The sequence below is a fragment of the Copidosoma floridanum genome, unplaced genomic scaffold (genome assembly GCF_036245765.1).
Source record: "Copidosoma floridanum isolate Cflo_tuat_1 unplaced genomic scaffold, Cflo_Japanese_pri ptg000001l, whole genome shotgun sequence".
Lineage (NCBI taxonomy): Eukaryota > Metazoa > Arthropoda > Insecta > Hymenoptera > Encyrtidae > Copidosoma > Copidosoma floridanum.
In genome coordinates, this window is record NW_028321878.1 from 6113608 (window position 1) to 6129592 (window position 15985).

The 15985-nt window shown below is 37.8% G+C and overlaps 2 protein-coding genes across 12 annotated transcripts; one reads left to right on the top strand and one right to left on the bottom strand.

The window, feature by feature from the left end:
• Positions 1-1341: 1341 nt before the first annotated feature.
• On the bottom strand, positions 1342-10491 carry Zn72D (Zinc-finger protein 72D). Of its 9 annotated transcripts, none has more exons than XM_023392166.2 (12): positions 9982-10491; positions 9004-9167; positions 8605-8925; positions 7358-7939; positions 6956-7248; positions 6468-6873; positions 6125-6377; positions 5859-6046; positions 4258-4406; positions 2667-2762; positions 2452-2572; positions 1342-2173 (listed from the first exon to the last, which is right to left on the bottom strand). In XM_023392166.2, the coding sequence occupies exons 1-12, from the start codon at positions 10029-10031 to the stop codon at positions 1890-1892; spliced, it is 2907 nt and encodes a 968-aa protein (XP_023247934.2). In that variant the 5' UTR covers positions 10032-10491; the 3' UTR covers positions 1342-1889. The 9 variants fall into 9 exon arrangements, with proteins under 9 accessions (XP_023247934.2, XP_089448550.1, XP_023247931.2 ...); XM_089592424.1 differs by having other exon boundaries at positions 6468-6825; positions 8605-8931; XM_023392163.2 differs by having other exon boundaries at positions 8605-8931.
• A 2380-nt stretch (positions 10492-12871) lies between these two features.
• Positions 12872-15765, top strand: betaggt-I (geranylgeranyl transferase type-1 subunit beta). 3 transcript variants are annotated; one of them, XM_014359878.2, is made up of 5 exons: positions 12872-13962; positions 14035-14156; positions 14243-14962; positions 15048-15408; positions 15477-15765. In XM_014359878.2, exons 3-5 carry the CDS (start codon positions 14411-14413, stop codon positions 15599-15601), a joined length of 1038 nt encoding a protein of 345 aa, XP_014215364.2. In that variant the 5' UTR covers positions 12872-13962; positions 14035-14156; positions 14243-14410; the 3' UTR covers positions 15602-15765. The 3 variants fall into 3 exon arrangements, with proteins under 3 accessions (XP_014215364.2, XP_014215363.2, XP_014215365.2); XM_014359877.2 differs by having other exon boundaries at positions 12872-13856; positions 13973-14156; XM_014359879.2 differs by having other exon boundaries at positions 12872-13856.
• Positions 15766-15985: the final 220 nt, after the last annotated feature.

Below are 15985 nucleotides of genomic sequence, written 5' to 3' on the forward strand. Positions count from 1 at the left end.
ATGAATACTTAGTGTACCGTGAATAGTAATGAAATTTTAATATGTATATTAATATCCTTGTAGACAAAAAGTCGTTAAGAATCTAATATTTTAAAAATATTTTAGTTAGCAAAATATATTTACTATTTATCAATGATGATTATATTACTTTGAATAAAAATGATGAATCTACCAACGGTGTTACAGATGATTGTTTCTCGGGCTAAAAGTCGAGAGATGATAAAAGGTAAGTAGTTTTTCTAAGTATAAAATATTTCAGTTGCTTTTACGCGCTGTACAAAAAAACGTATATTTACTAATTATAAGATAGACATGTGAGTTTTTATCAATAAACTTATTTAAAATCTCTAATTCCTTTATTTCTGACTCTCCTTTTTCATGACCGGGTGTGCGTATTAAAACAAAAGTAATTAAAGACTTATGTTCACTCGTAAGCATCTATTTATTACAGCAAAATGACAAATACATTAATGAATCAATAGCTTAACAAAAATTTTTAATTTTTAACGATACTTAAATAAACCTTATTTTTAAGTACTCCACATCGCTTGTTTTTTTGAATAAAAAAATTGATCATTGCACTCAAGTTGCAAAAAAACCATGACTAAATTGCATACATACCAATACATATTTAGAAAATTGTACTCTTTATAAGAAAAGGATTACTTTCGTATACAAAATAGCACAATGATACTAGACATATTGTATAAAAGTTGCATATTAACGCAATGCAGATATTGAATTAGGAACATACACGGATTTATAGAAATTTATGTACGGTCACTAAGAAAAAACTTTTTCGTAAAAAAGAAGTAGAAATAATAATTTTTAACAGTTTAATAAAAAAGATGGGAAAAATAAACTCAAATTGAATTGAATGGATAACATTGAAACGCTTTACTATAGTACACCACTACTCTGTTAGACATTAAATTGAATAGATTTGAAATCAATTAATAACAAAATTTCATGAGTGGTAAGTGCAATTTTTTTTGTAGTTCGTTGCCTTTAGTTTGCATGATGTAAACGCTACAACCTTGCTTTTGAAATTGACAAGAACTGTCGATTATTTGTCTACTTCCAATTTTGTCAGTTTCTTTTAATATACGATATACATTTGTTCAGAGACGTTAACGTACAGTGGAAAAATCACACTTTTTAGGTGAGTTTTTCTTCAACATTAACAAGCCCAACATAAACTTTAATAGGGTCTCATTAATGGCTTGAAATTGATTTAATGAATACAAATTGTGTGGTGCTTTAAATGATCTTGATTCCCAATTAGTTGAAGGAACTTTCAAATAAAATAATTGCTACATTATGAGAAAATTACCAATTGAATTATTATTCTTGATCTCCAATATATTTCGTTTTCATACAATTTATTTTTGGTTTATAAACTTTTTAGCATTCTCGCATACTACACTTGTGACCATTTTTAATATTTCAAGACGCACAGCTAAATTAATGCAGACTAACAAGTCTACCATTATTTCCTCCAAAAGAGCTCATGTTTTCTTTTTAAAAAGTTAACCACTACCCCGATAGCCTAACTAGGAGATCTTTTCGTTTACGTTGAAAAAAAAGTTATCACTAATTTTCTTTTTTCAAAATGACCTCCGATCTACGGAAAAATTTAATTTCTAATTTCAAAAAAAGCATACAATTCAGCGTTGTATATTAAGAAGTGTACGCAATTGTCATCTAAATTATTTAATTCCGTAACTTTCCCTTTATAGAAAAAGAGAAAACGAACAGACCATCAGAAGTAATGATTCATAATTCATGGAGGGACTGGGGAGAGAAAAAACCTTGTTTTTAGGTTTTACAACGTTGTCTTGCATTCATAAATTACGACTTAATAATAAAATTGAATGTTTTGGTTAAATCTACTTGGAGTCCGTCTCCATCTTGATTTCTTCCGCCTTTTTGTCTTTCTTTGACGCTTCGCTGTCCGTGCCCTCTCCGTTACTGTTGTCGCGTCTTCGCTTGCGCGTAAATGTACCCTTGTGTTTGGGCGGTGGTAGTTGTTCCATGCCTAAGACCTTATGTATCTGACGGAAAGCGACTAATCGCAGGTCATGCTGTGCCGAGGCTGTAATGTCTTCTCGTTGCTGAGTCGTCATGTTGCCAATTGCATCAACCGGATCCTTTTCGCATGGATCGGCCAGTCCTGTAGGACACAAAAGCAAAAAATATCATTTACCACATCACACTAACAGAAGTCATCATGAGGGCGTGTTATATTTGGTATCAGATTGCCATTCATCTGCGAATTAGTACAGGAATGTCACTTGAAGATCGAGAATCCAAAAAACTTGTTTTCAAGACCAACAAGCAACTCTGCACTATTCTCAGTCTCGTCATCTATTATCATCATTTAAATAGAATAGTTTTCATATTTCAAAAAATAACAATTGTTTCAAAGTCAAACATAATTTCTTAACAAACCTGGACTTCCAGGGAGTAAAATTCCACCCGCAATACATTCCAAGAGTCGTCTTAAAGCGGCACCTGGACTGAGTGGACCACCAGCTGTGCTTAATACCTTTTCAGTCAGTAACTCTAATGCCTGTGTCGAATAAATAGAAAAAATACATGTTTGAGATTCAAAAAATTTGTTGGAGCGAAAAATCATCACTTAAGTACATAGAAAAAACTCATACCCATGGATTCAATGAACTCCAGGTTGGTACGCGATTGCACAAATCGCGCATAATACGAATGACCATAACGCAGCTCTGCAATGATGTCGCTCTAGCCTGTTGGATTGAGTTTAATATCAAATAACTGATGAGGCTCATTAATTAAATCCTATTCTAAAGTCTCAAAATGTTTTATGCAGTCTTTAGCTATGGAATCATCCAGCCTCGTGCCTACCTCTCAGAGCATGTTAACATTAATAATGATATTTAGCCTATATCAATATTACCGGGTGTTTATCGTGTCGTATTAATTTTGTTTTTGCTACTGTTTCTATTGACTGGCAAAAATAAAATACAAACGTATGCATTGAAACAGAAACTCTACTGTTGGAAAAATGAGAACGTTAAGATGAACGAATATTTACAGTATAAGGTATTTGCAAAAGAAACACCCGGTACACGTATCGACACCACTGTGTGCTTGTGCTTGTCTGTCTCTTCTTTTTATGTTAATTAAAACTTCAAGTGCTCGTTGAAACTCTAAGGAAGTATTGAATTTAAGAATAAATGCGATACGAGTATTACATTAACTGCATTTTACATTACTTCCAAGTAAGTTCAAAAATAAAATAAGGCGAGTGCAAAACTTTTGTAATTAAAACATCGTTGAAAAATGATATCTGTTATTATTTCTAGCGAATAGTTAATATTTGTTTTCATTTCAAAATGTTTTTTCAAGACAGACCTAGAACAGACGCAGTCTAGGCTACACGGTGCATTATAACCCAGAATAATCAATGAAACACATTGGTCGAGGTATTAAAAGCGAAATAAAAATTAAATTCGTAACTTGAAAAATAAGAGATGGTACAAAATTAAAAAAAGTTAGGCCAACTTTGATGTAAAACAAAAACAAAGCTGTCGATTCCGATTGCTATTATTCTGGATGTCGTAGGGGATTTTTATTAAAAGTTACGAAAAAGGGCAAAACGAATCCTCAGGCAGGTACAGTCTTTTATCAATATTATCTGAACATGTAAGAAACTGTATTTGCTTGAAAGTTGCTTACTACTATCGAATCTCGCTTTGATCGCTCTCTCGGAACTATCTATTTGACAAATGCACTTTATAGCGCTGTTACGTTCATTTGAAGCTACTTATTCGTTAGTATTGGTAACCAACTGATGTACGATAATAACGTGCCAAAGCACAATCAAGACACCGAGTGCACGCTCAAGCGAGACTGCGAGCGTTTTTGTCATTTACTTTATGTTCAGACGCTGACACTGATATTATACAGTAAGAGTAAAAAATACATTAATGCTGCAGTAGACCATGTTTGTAAAAAAAAAGCTATGGACCACAAGGCTGGTAATCGCTAAAACTGCTAGTTTACTGTCTTGTTTACAAAGATCTTTATTGCTCTTACGTTGATAGCGAGTAGAGCTCTATTAATTGCGGACAGAGAGAGAGAGGACAACTTGCACCCGTTTTTTCTCTTTTAAACGCGGATCATCAACTTTTAATTTTTTTTTTTTTTTTTTTTTTTTAACGAATTATTAAGTTTCGTCTAATTAAACTGTCTTTCTGAATGGTGGTGTTGAATTCAAACCTGAAACCACTTGGCATGCCTGAGCGCGGCCAAAGCCTCCAAACATTTAGCCTTGGGAAGTACATCCGGTGGGTCTGGTTTCGTCGCGGCCGGCGTCACGGGCGTCGTTTGTTGTTGCGCAGCTCCCTGTTGCTGCTGCCCAGCATTATCTGAGGTTCCAACAAAGAAAGCACAACACGCTTAGACAACACTTAGAGTGTTTGATCATGCCCAGCTTGGGTTTAACAACAGCAGTATTCCCCTCTATTGGACTCTTCTTTTGTTTTGTTTGATCCTTTACAAATTCAACTTCCATTCACACAAAGTTTTCAGTTATGTCTGTTGATTTTATTAGTAACAAACTTTTACACATAAATTGATTTATTGAATTTAGTTTTGCTACGTGTTCTAACAAAGTCTGCGTTGTTGGTCTCGCAAAACAAAACAAAATAAAGAAACAAACTAAGATCTTGAAAGGAGCTACGATGCAAGAACGTTTTTTTCGGTTTGTGTTCATTTCCGTATAACTAGCACAAGAGCTTTACGGAAATGATGGTTCCTTCTACAATTGATGTGGTCAATAACGCTTAATTATTTGCAACAATTTGAAGAAAAAAAAACTAGTACAAAATTTTTTTTTAAAGTTGTTGCAATTAATAAGCCTATACTGTACTTAATTGTCGAGAACCTAATCAGGTTATCGAAAAAAAACGGTAAGCATCGTGCCAAGCCACAATGACGTATAATATATATGTATATATATATATATATATGTGTGTGTGTACGAGATATAAATATATGCATAAAATACTCGAGTGATAGAGGGTGGAATCACTTGGCGGTATGCATGATCAAAAAGTCCATAGTTTTTAGATTGCCTCAGCGTTAATTTCCAGATATCGAAAGCATGTTAACGTTTGAACAAAAGTGATATCTCAGAAAAACTCTTCTTTGAAGGAGACTCTAGCTAACCACTGTTTACTTGAATTGAGAACTCGAAAATCATCATGGATGAGAAATCTTTCTCTATTCACACTCTAAGAGCAAAAGTATATGTTTTATCCTCAAGTTTCCTTCTTAATTAAATTAATAACGAACGAAAAAACCTTTACTGTCTTACGCTCTCTCTTTCCCGTTTAACATTGTCTTATAGGATCAGGTTATTTTTGTTCTTCCTTCGTTTAATGAAGAAAAAAAAAATTTTTAATAAATTTTTCGCAAACATAACTGCATCTGTTAGTTTGTGAGACATGCACGAGCTCTACTCTCACGCTCTACAAAACAAACAAATGCCGTCACGTTACGATTTAAATTTAGATTATAGAGCGTTTCATGTGTACACACACTGGCAACCTCGGGCGCGAAGTCCTTGGAACTGTGAAAGACCAGCAACTCTTACCTGATACTTTAGGAAAAGAATATTACTCAAAACCTATTCCAGGCCATGAAAAGAACAAACTAAATTCAATATTGCCAAGAGATGTGTAAAATATTAATAAAATCAAAAGGACACGAAAACCCTTTATACTATTTTATTTTTTTCTGTTCTACGTACTTTTAAATATACTCGATTCGGTTATCCTTTTCTTGGCCGGCGCAAATATAAGAAACAATTGAATTACCTCCTGCAGCAGGTGTTTTCATGGCATCACGCATCAGAGGACTTGTCAAAGTTACACTGACGGTCACCGTTCCACCTGACACTGTGAGAGCAGCTGACTCGGGATGTTTGCCGACATTGTAAGCCTCTTCCGGAGCTACGATTTTCAATTGAGCTGGCAATATTTCAGCGACTTTGTTCAGTAGAGTTCTAGAAGAAAAAAAAATACAGACATTAACTAAAAGATGCTTATGGAAGGATTTAACTGGAATGAAAATAGTTCATCACCTAGTTGGCTTTTCAGCACACAAAACTACGAGACACACGTGATTGTCTCCAGAAAGTAAAAGACCCTTGGCCAGGTTTCCAACTCGCATGACACCACGAAGAACTCGCGAGTCTTCCTTTTCTTTTTGGAAAGAGAATAAATTTCCATCTCTGCCATCTTCTTTTGGAAGAGACTTTTTATTGGCTTCATCCTTCTTTGCAGCATCATTGGAATTGGCACTCGTAGAGTTGGCTGCAGCTGCTGCTGGAGCTGCTATATCAAATTAAATATTCATTTTTAAGTAAAACAGTTGATTACGGCGTTAGTTGAAAAAAATATTTAAAAAATATTTAAAATTAATACCAGATTCAGCAAGCGCATCAGAAACGAACTTAAGAGCTTTCTCAGTGTGCGAAACAATCTTTTGAACAGCTTGGAGTTCTTCCTCTTTAGGATAAATGGACGAGTGGTGTGCAATAACGTGTTTGTCGTCGGATGTATCCGGTCGACGTTGTGGTGGACCTGGGAACATCATGGGTGGCGGTCCAGGGAATGGCCTAGGCATAGGAGCACCTGGACCACGACCATAGCGTCGGTACCACTCATAATATTCGACGTCTTCCTCATAACGACGACGCTCTTCCCAGTACATCATCTCCTCATCAATCATTGGACCCATTGGACCCATGTGTGACATTTCATCTCGACGTCTCATGTACTCCTCACGCATTTGTTGCTGTCTCAATTTCTCTTCCAACATCTTGCGTTGCTGTAATCAAAAAAATCAAATATGAGTTGCCTGATGAGTTTTTAAGACACCATTGTAAATAAATAATAAGGATTTATCGCACCTTCAGACTAGGCTTCATGTCAACTACAAGATCAGGATTTACTTTCTTTTTGTATGCAAATCTGTGTCTTCTGCCCTTCATGTGCATGTCTTTCGCATTAGGATCGTTAAAGCGGCACTCGCAGAGCTTGCAGTTGAAGCTGATGATTTTTCCATCATCTGACTTGTTTTCCTCGATGTATTCTTGCCCAACTGGCTGAATATCTTTTTCCTCGCCAGACTGTTCTTCACCAGCATCTTCGCTTTCTTCAATTTTTACATCATTGCCAGTGTTAACTGTTCCGAGGTTTCCAGCTGAAAAAGTATTTTGTTGTACGTGAAAATTTACTCAAATACATACAGCATGTATTGCAGGCACTTGGAAAATACGTATCCAAAAAGTTTTACGAGTATAAATACTTACAAGCAACAAAGTTTATCTTTGGTGCAGCCGTGATTACGCCCTTCTTGACGGCAGCACCAACCTTGATGGCGCTTGGCTTTGGATTGAGCACCGTAGGATCAGCACTAGGAATAGGCTTGCCCAGCTTTGTGTGTAGCTTAACGACCTTTTGATGCTTGGCACCACGAATGTGAGCTGCATAGGCGTCATTGCCAGTGCAGGTAACGTCGCACAGCTCACAACGCAACGAGTTGCCGGCACCCCGCGCCGGCGGCTGTTGCGGCACCTTGAGGGAGGCTTCCTTTTTTTTGTGCTTCTGACCCTCAAGATGCTCGCGATAGGTCTGCGGCCCGGCGCAGCTGATTTTGCAGACGTCGCAGTAATGCAGCTGCTGGGGCTTGGGCGGCTGTTTAGGTCGCATCGCTTTCATTCCGCCGCCTCCGCCGCCACCCGCGCCGCCCGAGCCAAAACCTTTACGCCCGTAGCCCTGCCAACCTCCGGTCTTCAAGTTAGTCGAATTGCTGTTTGCGCTCTGCTGAGCTACGTATATTGTCGCAGCGCTGTACAGCGCTGCGTCGTATCCGGAATACGCTGTACCCGCTTCTAAAGAAAATGAAATTGAAGTCTCATCTTGCCTCTGGGCGAGCTACGCGAGTAGCCGAGCGTGCTTTCTCATTTTTCTTATATTTTTCGCAGTGATTTTCTTTAAAATTTGCATTGACTTTGACAACATTTGTTTGTAAAATTTACATTTCCCACGAAAATTTAATTAAAACCGAGAGAATCAATTTCATATCTTTTTTACACTAAATACACTCGTTATATCAGTACATGACTTTGTTCCATAAATTTTTTATTTGAATTTTCAAACATGATTCAAAATTACACTTTGGTTAGGCATATTGTGAAAGTTCTATGGAACAAAATCAGGGTGCTGACAACCACTCAAGTACCCTTAATTTTTTTTCCTTTTCATACATCTTTAAAAATTAAGGGAACCATTAGAAAAAGAAAAAAAAAGTTTCAATAATTGGTTAAAAAACAAATGTGAATAACGATAAGGGAAAAACTGATGAGGAAGCTTAGGCATACCCAAAAAAATTTCAACAGCTTAGCATTGCCATGTAAGTATTTTTTGTAATGACCAGTCCATTGATTTAATCAAACTAATTCTTATTCTATTATTAGTAGATTTATATTAAATTAAAAATTCAAGTACAAAAGCTTGGAAAAAACTGTTGCTCTGAGTAAACCTTAAAGATACTTACTGTTCGTGGCTGCAGCTGGAGCAGCAGCAGGTGCAGCTGGAGCCGAGTAACCGGAAGAGTAAGCTGCGTTTTGGGAGGGATTGGGCTGCGGGTAGGCCGTACTCGTCGCCTGATAAGTCTTGGCCTGACCAGTGGCCGTTGGCTGACGAGGAGCACCGGCGTACGCGCTAGTCGTGCTGTAGGCTGGCTTAGCCGCCTGGTAGTGGGTCTCGGTGGTCGTGTAAGTGGCAGCGGCCGCCGGTTGCTGGTAATAGGTTTTGGTCGCGTCGTACGTAGCCGCAGGAGCTGCGCGTCCGTAACCGTAGTCGTAGGTCTGTGGCACTGTTCCTGGATAAGCTGCTGATTAATGTGCAAGGAGACACGAAAAACCATAGGACATAGGAGAAATAAAAAGCTTACCGGCGTACGTGGTGCCGGTCGCGGCAGCAGCTGCAGCTGCCTGGTAAGTTTCGTAACCTGTGGCCGCTGCGGCGGCGGGTCTCTGGGTGTACGTTGCGGCGGTCGCTGCTGGGGTCACGGCGTAGCCAGCCTGGCCGGTCTGGTAGGCTGCAGCACTGGTAGCTCTGCGAACAATCAAAAAGAGGTCTCGATTTGACTCAACAGAAAATCAAAAGATAAAACGTAACGCAAGAACCTCGTGCTCCAAACGGTCCATCACTATAGCTACGCTTCTACTCACACACGAGAAAATTCGTTCCCGCTTATGAATGAATACTCCATACTCAGATTCACGTGAGTATGAGGCAATAAATAGTAGAGAACGAACTATATGCAACAAAAATAATCATCAGGAAAGTCACCTCGAGCTCGGCTATATATTATATATAGAGCTAGACCCGTTACATGGGAACTTTTGTATCTGCCATGGACACTCGATGCGAGCAGAGTTGTAAAATATCTTATCTCCTACGGCACACGCGGCCGTCAAGGTTGGAGTCCATTGGGGCCACGCTTTGCGTTTACATGCACGAAACGAGAACGGCGAAGGGGGAGGGCGCGTGGGACCGCGTTAAAGAAATTGTTCCGTCACGCCGGAGTCGTGACCTAAAAGGCAGTTGGCAGAAGCAGTGCTCTTCTGGAATTGAAGCTCACACTCGCCCTGGCACGGCAGCGGGTCCCCGGGATAACATTGGGCACGCATCAGCCGAGCACACGAGGCGACGCACGCTTCTTACCTAAGAAAGGGATCGCTGAAGAGAGAAATGGCGGCGACTTTCTCGAGCCGGCAGGCTAGCGTTCGGAGCGCTCGGAAGAACAGCCCAGGAAATGAAAGCGAGCCACGCGGTGTGGATGCGAAAATGCCGAGCGTAAAGGGGTAAAGTTAATGACCGTAGGGTCGAGGGGGCAAATCAAAGTGTTAAACGATTAAAAACGTACCCATATTGCGTGCCGCCGTGGGTGAAGCCGAAATAATTGTTCTGAGCCATCCTTCCTAGCTGAGAGTAGCCCGGAAAGAAGAGACACACTGCGAGCGAGTGAACGCTGCTACTGCTCTGTCTCCGTGCTACTCTACGTAAATAAGTACTCTTTAGAGTTGGTACGCTAACTGCGGCGTGCCTGTCGTTGAACCGAGCTGCGCGGGACTAACTTCCAACGACTTAGCTGCGTCTTTGTCCGATTCGGAAGAAACAACACATCTATAGGTAGAGAGTGTAGGTATGCACAAGGGCGTATAAGCCACGTATGTTGTGTGTATGTTGCAGATGCATATAAGCGATGGTATGGTATGACTCCGTAACTCCGTACTGCACGCTTGCAGTGGACGGCCGAAAAAAAGGGGAGAGTGAGACCAAGTTCGAGCAACGTGTGGTGTATTTTATATATTAGCGAGAAAGAGAAGGGAACACGCGAGAGATGACGATGACGACAAGACTGGCGTCCTCTGGTAACGCGATGATACATATGCACAAACAAGCGGGGATTGGATTGGCTGGCATGATGCGCTTGTGTTTTTGCGTCGCCGCCGTTCGCCGTCGACCTCTGCCTACCGCAGAGACATCTGCAATACCTACTTTCGTACGTTCATACTTTCTTAGGTATTGACAAATCGGCACTTATCGGAGTCAATAATTAAATACGAGCTCTTTTAATATATTGCTAACGTTAAAAAAGTCCCGACAGAAATAAATTATTGCCTGACAAATATTTTATGAGCTCACATGGCTGAGTTTTGCTTCAGCTTTGGCTGCTGTTTGTATTTCCATGTAGGTGCTTTCGTTATTTATTGGCAAATGCGATAATTGTGCATTTTTGCGGCCTCTTAACAATATTGATGCTTAGAGTTAAGTGCAAAAATCTAGTTCTGGCCTTTCAGACAAGTTATACAAAAACGTGATGAGTAAAAACGTTATTAGATCATTGATTAAGGGGGCTCCAGCGAGCACTGGTACCAACCCGAAAACTATTCGGTTAGTTGGTATCACTTCTGTGAGTATATATCTATATATACGTGTATATATAAGCGAGCACCATCATCTATATATATGATGTGTCCGTACCTGTGGTAAACAAACAGCAGCTTCTGTCACATACAGAGCGTTTTATTTAGAATTAGTTTTTTTGTGTTATAAAAAATGAAAGAAATCACACATCACTGTAAGATCAGAGTCATCAAGACTTGCAGGATGCTGAAATGATTTTGCAACAGCAAAAAAGAAATAAAAAAGTAATTGATGATAACAAACAAAAATTAATTGTATTAAAATGTATTATTAATGATAAGATAATTTATAAAATGGCCAAAGAATCGATATCAATAGAAGTATTAGTAGATGCATATAAAAAAGATCCTACAAATGGCATCACCTCATTATTATCTATGAGTGTAAATAATAAAGTAAGAGTTATTTCAAATAAAAAAATTATTGACGAAATTTTTGATAAAATAAAAAATAATTGCAGTTAAAATTTTTCAATGTTCTATTTTATTTAAAAAAAAAAATATGTGTAAGTAATCCATAGGAGAACACGATTAAAAAAGAGTTACAAATGACATGAAACTTATGTAAGTACTTGCAGTGTAATTCTGAAATATTCAAAAGCGCGCGCCTTACAAACAACAAGATGGCATCCCGTCATGACTCTGCTAATTCAATGACTTGATCAATACTTTACAAAATATCTCAAATATTTCCAGGGTTACCTATATTTTTGAAGGTACCATCTGAAAGCTGAGATGTTTTTCTATAAAACAGTTACAGTCCTGACATGTAACTCCTCAATTATTGTTAGAAAATACCGATGTTTTCACGTTGCTCTATGAGAGGCTATGTATAATGTACGAACTTTGAGAGCAAATATCTCAAAATTTTCCAGGGTTAGAGGGGTAAATCAGGACACCGTTGGAATCAGCGTGTTTTTATCTATCAATTAAGCTACCTGTGACCTCCTAACTCCTCCCGCTGGAGCCCCCTTAATTTTCTTAAACTTCACAGTGTAAAGTACTTGGCTAAATTCTTATTAAATTGTGACTTATGCAGTATTGAACAAAATGTACGATTTTATAAACGTCAATACCTATCCAACTGCAGAAAGTTACAGGAATATATTTTAATATTAAATTATGTTAATATTATGCATAAGCATTAACGAATTGTATAAACGAATAATACTTGATTCGTATTTACGTTAAATGTATTACAAAATGTTTTCATACATGATATATTTTATGTAAAATACACATTCATATTTAATCATAAAGCTGGATCTATAGCAGCTAAGCTAATTTGGATACCTCTAAAACTAAGACAGATACCCCATAATGTACTAAATTGGGAAGATACCTGATTTAGTGGTACAAAAAATAACGTTTGTTGATTTACATTTTATCATTAGCTAAACAATCAATGTACAGTTTAAGTATTACTACAAAGGTGTGTCAAACAATCGCTAACGATTCCTTTAATCTAAGAATTTTATTAAGGAGAAAACCTTGTTCCAGACAACTATTTATCTAGCACCAAAACGCCACTTAAACGTTAACAAAAATAACGGAGCCGTACCTATTTATTTATTAAAATTGGAGCTCGATGTGAAAAAATTTAACGTAAATTTTTTCTGAAACACTGCTAAGTAGTTGAAGTAAGAAAATGTTACTTACCAAGACCATGCACTTTTACAAAAAGCTTTTGGTCCAGAAACACGTTATAACCTGCATTTTAAGGAGAAAGAAAGGAGGGGGTGATTTGGTACAAATAACCAACGCAACTCTATACTTATATACGCGCAACTTACCAAGATTTCAAAGACATCCAACGCTCCGGTAAATACGTACAAGTACATTCGCTCCGAAAAAAAGAAATCTCAACATGCTCGAACAATATCTAAGTAGGTACCTACTTGTGGGTGTAGAAAGTTAAATGGATGTCGATATCCACGAAACTTTGAGATACAAGATACCTAGAGGCTTTGACACAACTGTCCAGGTACACGCAGATATATTGTGCTGTACTCTTACCTCGATGTCGACAGACGTCTGCCGGTACAAAAGGTCCGAGGTTGAGGTTATTCGATGAGTCGCAGCACAAGCAGCAACAACTACAACGGAGCAAGTGTATTAGGTATACAATGGATCAGGAGGCTTGGTGATGCCAACTGACGATTAAACAAAACGCCAGGATTTTGCTCTTCCTGGGTAAAGGTTGTCTAGATAGGTGTACCAGGTCGTCTACACTCTAGAGAGGACGTTTGTGCCGTATAGAAGGTATATATACTACTCCCTATAACTGAGCGACGCGCAGAGCTAAGGGCACACAGGATGGAGTGTCGATGGAGATGATGTGAAGTATATGAATTCCATACTTATACGTAAATATTGTAGGCCATTGTGTTTAATCGTAAGCTTGCGAACAATTAATATTACAATTAATAGTGTATCAAGAATTGAATGGCAAATACCTTTTGCCGGTTTTGTCGAACAGTGCGTGACGTGCGTGTGTCTCTATACTTGGCTGCTTGAACCTCGAACCTCGAACCCTCGGAAGCTTAACATTGCGCTGTGCAGGGTGCGCGATGGTTTCGTCTGCTTCTGCTGCTGCCTTTCACTCTCTTTTTGTATAAGTATACATACTTTACCCCTCTCTTTTTCTCTCATTTCTCTGGGTCTCTCTCTGTGCTCTCATTTCTCAACGTGTAGTATTCCATTCCATACATCTATATCAGCATCTATAGATGCACCGTGATATCATTCTCTTAGTGTTCTTACAAGCTTTCATGATGTCGAGTTCTGTCAGATTAAATTAGAGTTACGAATAGTGAGTACTTGACGAAAATTTTTTTCGGTAATCTCTTGATATCGGTTATTTTATTTGTTTCCATGTGTCAAATCCATAAATTAAATACGCATTTGTTGTAATTATGGTATGTGTAGGTACCAATTTTCTGAGCTTGGTCAAAATTTGTGTACGTCTGTCATAAATTGTGTTTGTTTAGAAATTGAAAACGATGTTACATCCAACTTTAACTTTCAATGCAGTTGTTAAAACTGACAGCTGAGTTATGGTGACAATTATGAGCACAATAGTTGTCACATAAATGCTACTTCATTGATAATTGTAAGTTTTAATCGTCAACATACTGAGCAAGTAAGATATTTTAAAACAATCTTACCACGATTAGTTATATGATTATTTCATTTTAGAGAAGCTGGAAAAGCAGTGATTCTGACAATGTGGCTGCACAGAAATATTTTCACTTGTAAATATTGATTTTCCAACAAGAACTGTGCAGATGATGAGTCATTCTGGTTGTTGATTAGTTATAAATACTTATATTATTACAAAAGAAAAAAAAAATACAGAGCCTCAAGATGTTGAGGAAAATGAGCAGAGCTACACCAAAATTGGTAGAGAAGAAACACATCAAGTACTTTCAGTTAGTTCTTCAAATGGTCCCTCAGGGTGTACCAGATGCCTCGAGAGCGACTTTAGCATACTTTGCCCTGTCAGGTCTGGATCTACTCAATGCTTTGGATCATCTATCTCAACAGCAAAAAAAGGACGCCATCAATTGGTTTTACAGACTACAAGTCAAGGGAGCTGGCAAAAGATCGGGCTTTGAATCATCCTCCATGATTCCAAAAGATGTAATAACTAAATATCACTGTGGCCATTTGGCAATGACCTACACAAGCTTAGCAGGGTTGCTGATTCTTGAGGATGATTTGAGTGAGGTTGATAGGGATTCTATTATCAAAGCAGTTGAAGCTTGTCAGAACTCGGATGGTTCGTTTACCGCGATGATAACAGGATACGAGAGTGACATGAGGTTTCTCTATTGTGCTTGCTGGATTTCAGCTGTTTTAGATGACTGGTCTGGAGTGGATAAAGAAAAGGCTGTTGACTATATTGTTAAAAGTTTTGTAAGTCTTTATTTGTACAGTATTGTATAGTACAGTAAAAAAAAAAAAAATTTTTAACTATTCGAAACATAATTGTACTTTTTAGTCATATGATGGTGGATTTGGTCAAGGACCAGGTCTCGAGAGCCATGGCGGCTCTTCGTTTTGTGCTGTGGCTAGCTTACATTTAATGGATGAACTAGATAATGCACTCACTAAAAATCAGTTGGACAAGTTGAAGAGATGGTGTCTTATGAGGCAAGTTGATGGTTTTCATGGAAGACCTGGCAAACCATCGGACTCTTGTTACAGCTTTTGGATTGGGGCAACTTTAAATTTACTGGGAATTAGTAAATTATCAAACTGGGAAGAGAATAGGGCATTTCTTCTTGATACCCAAAACACAATAATGGGAGGCTTTGGCAAGTACGCTGACGAACAACCAGATCCCTTACATGCATACTTTGGTACGTACTTCACACGATAGTATCTTTATCATTTTAAATCAATTTTTTTAAATGCATACTTTTTGCAGGAATATGTAGCTTAAGTTTGATAGAAGAGCCCAGTCTACAAGAAATGCATCCTGCATTGAACATTTCACAAAGAGCATACGCACATTTGCAAAAAATTCAGAACCAGTGGAGAGGAATTTTTTAAACTAACAAATGCATTGCCATATACATTACTTGCATAATACACGCACAATAAGTTAAAGTTGAACGACATTTTTGTATAATATATACTCGAAAGTTTAAACAGTTACATTTATTTTTAACGTTTGTGAATTACACAGCTGCTCAGGAAAAGTTGACTATTTTATACTTTTTTATTGTACATTTCATGTTTTTTTACACTTTGGAAAATTTTATAAAGCTCAATACATACAGTTACAAAAATAATCTACTTTTCAATATTCACCTGTTATTATCAATCGTGTGAGACCTAACAAATAATTTACCATATGCTAATCAAAAAATTTAGTTTTCAAACACAAGCAAAGTGTACTTTTGTTACAAGTATCAAATTTATCAATACTTTTTC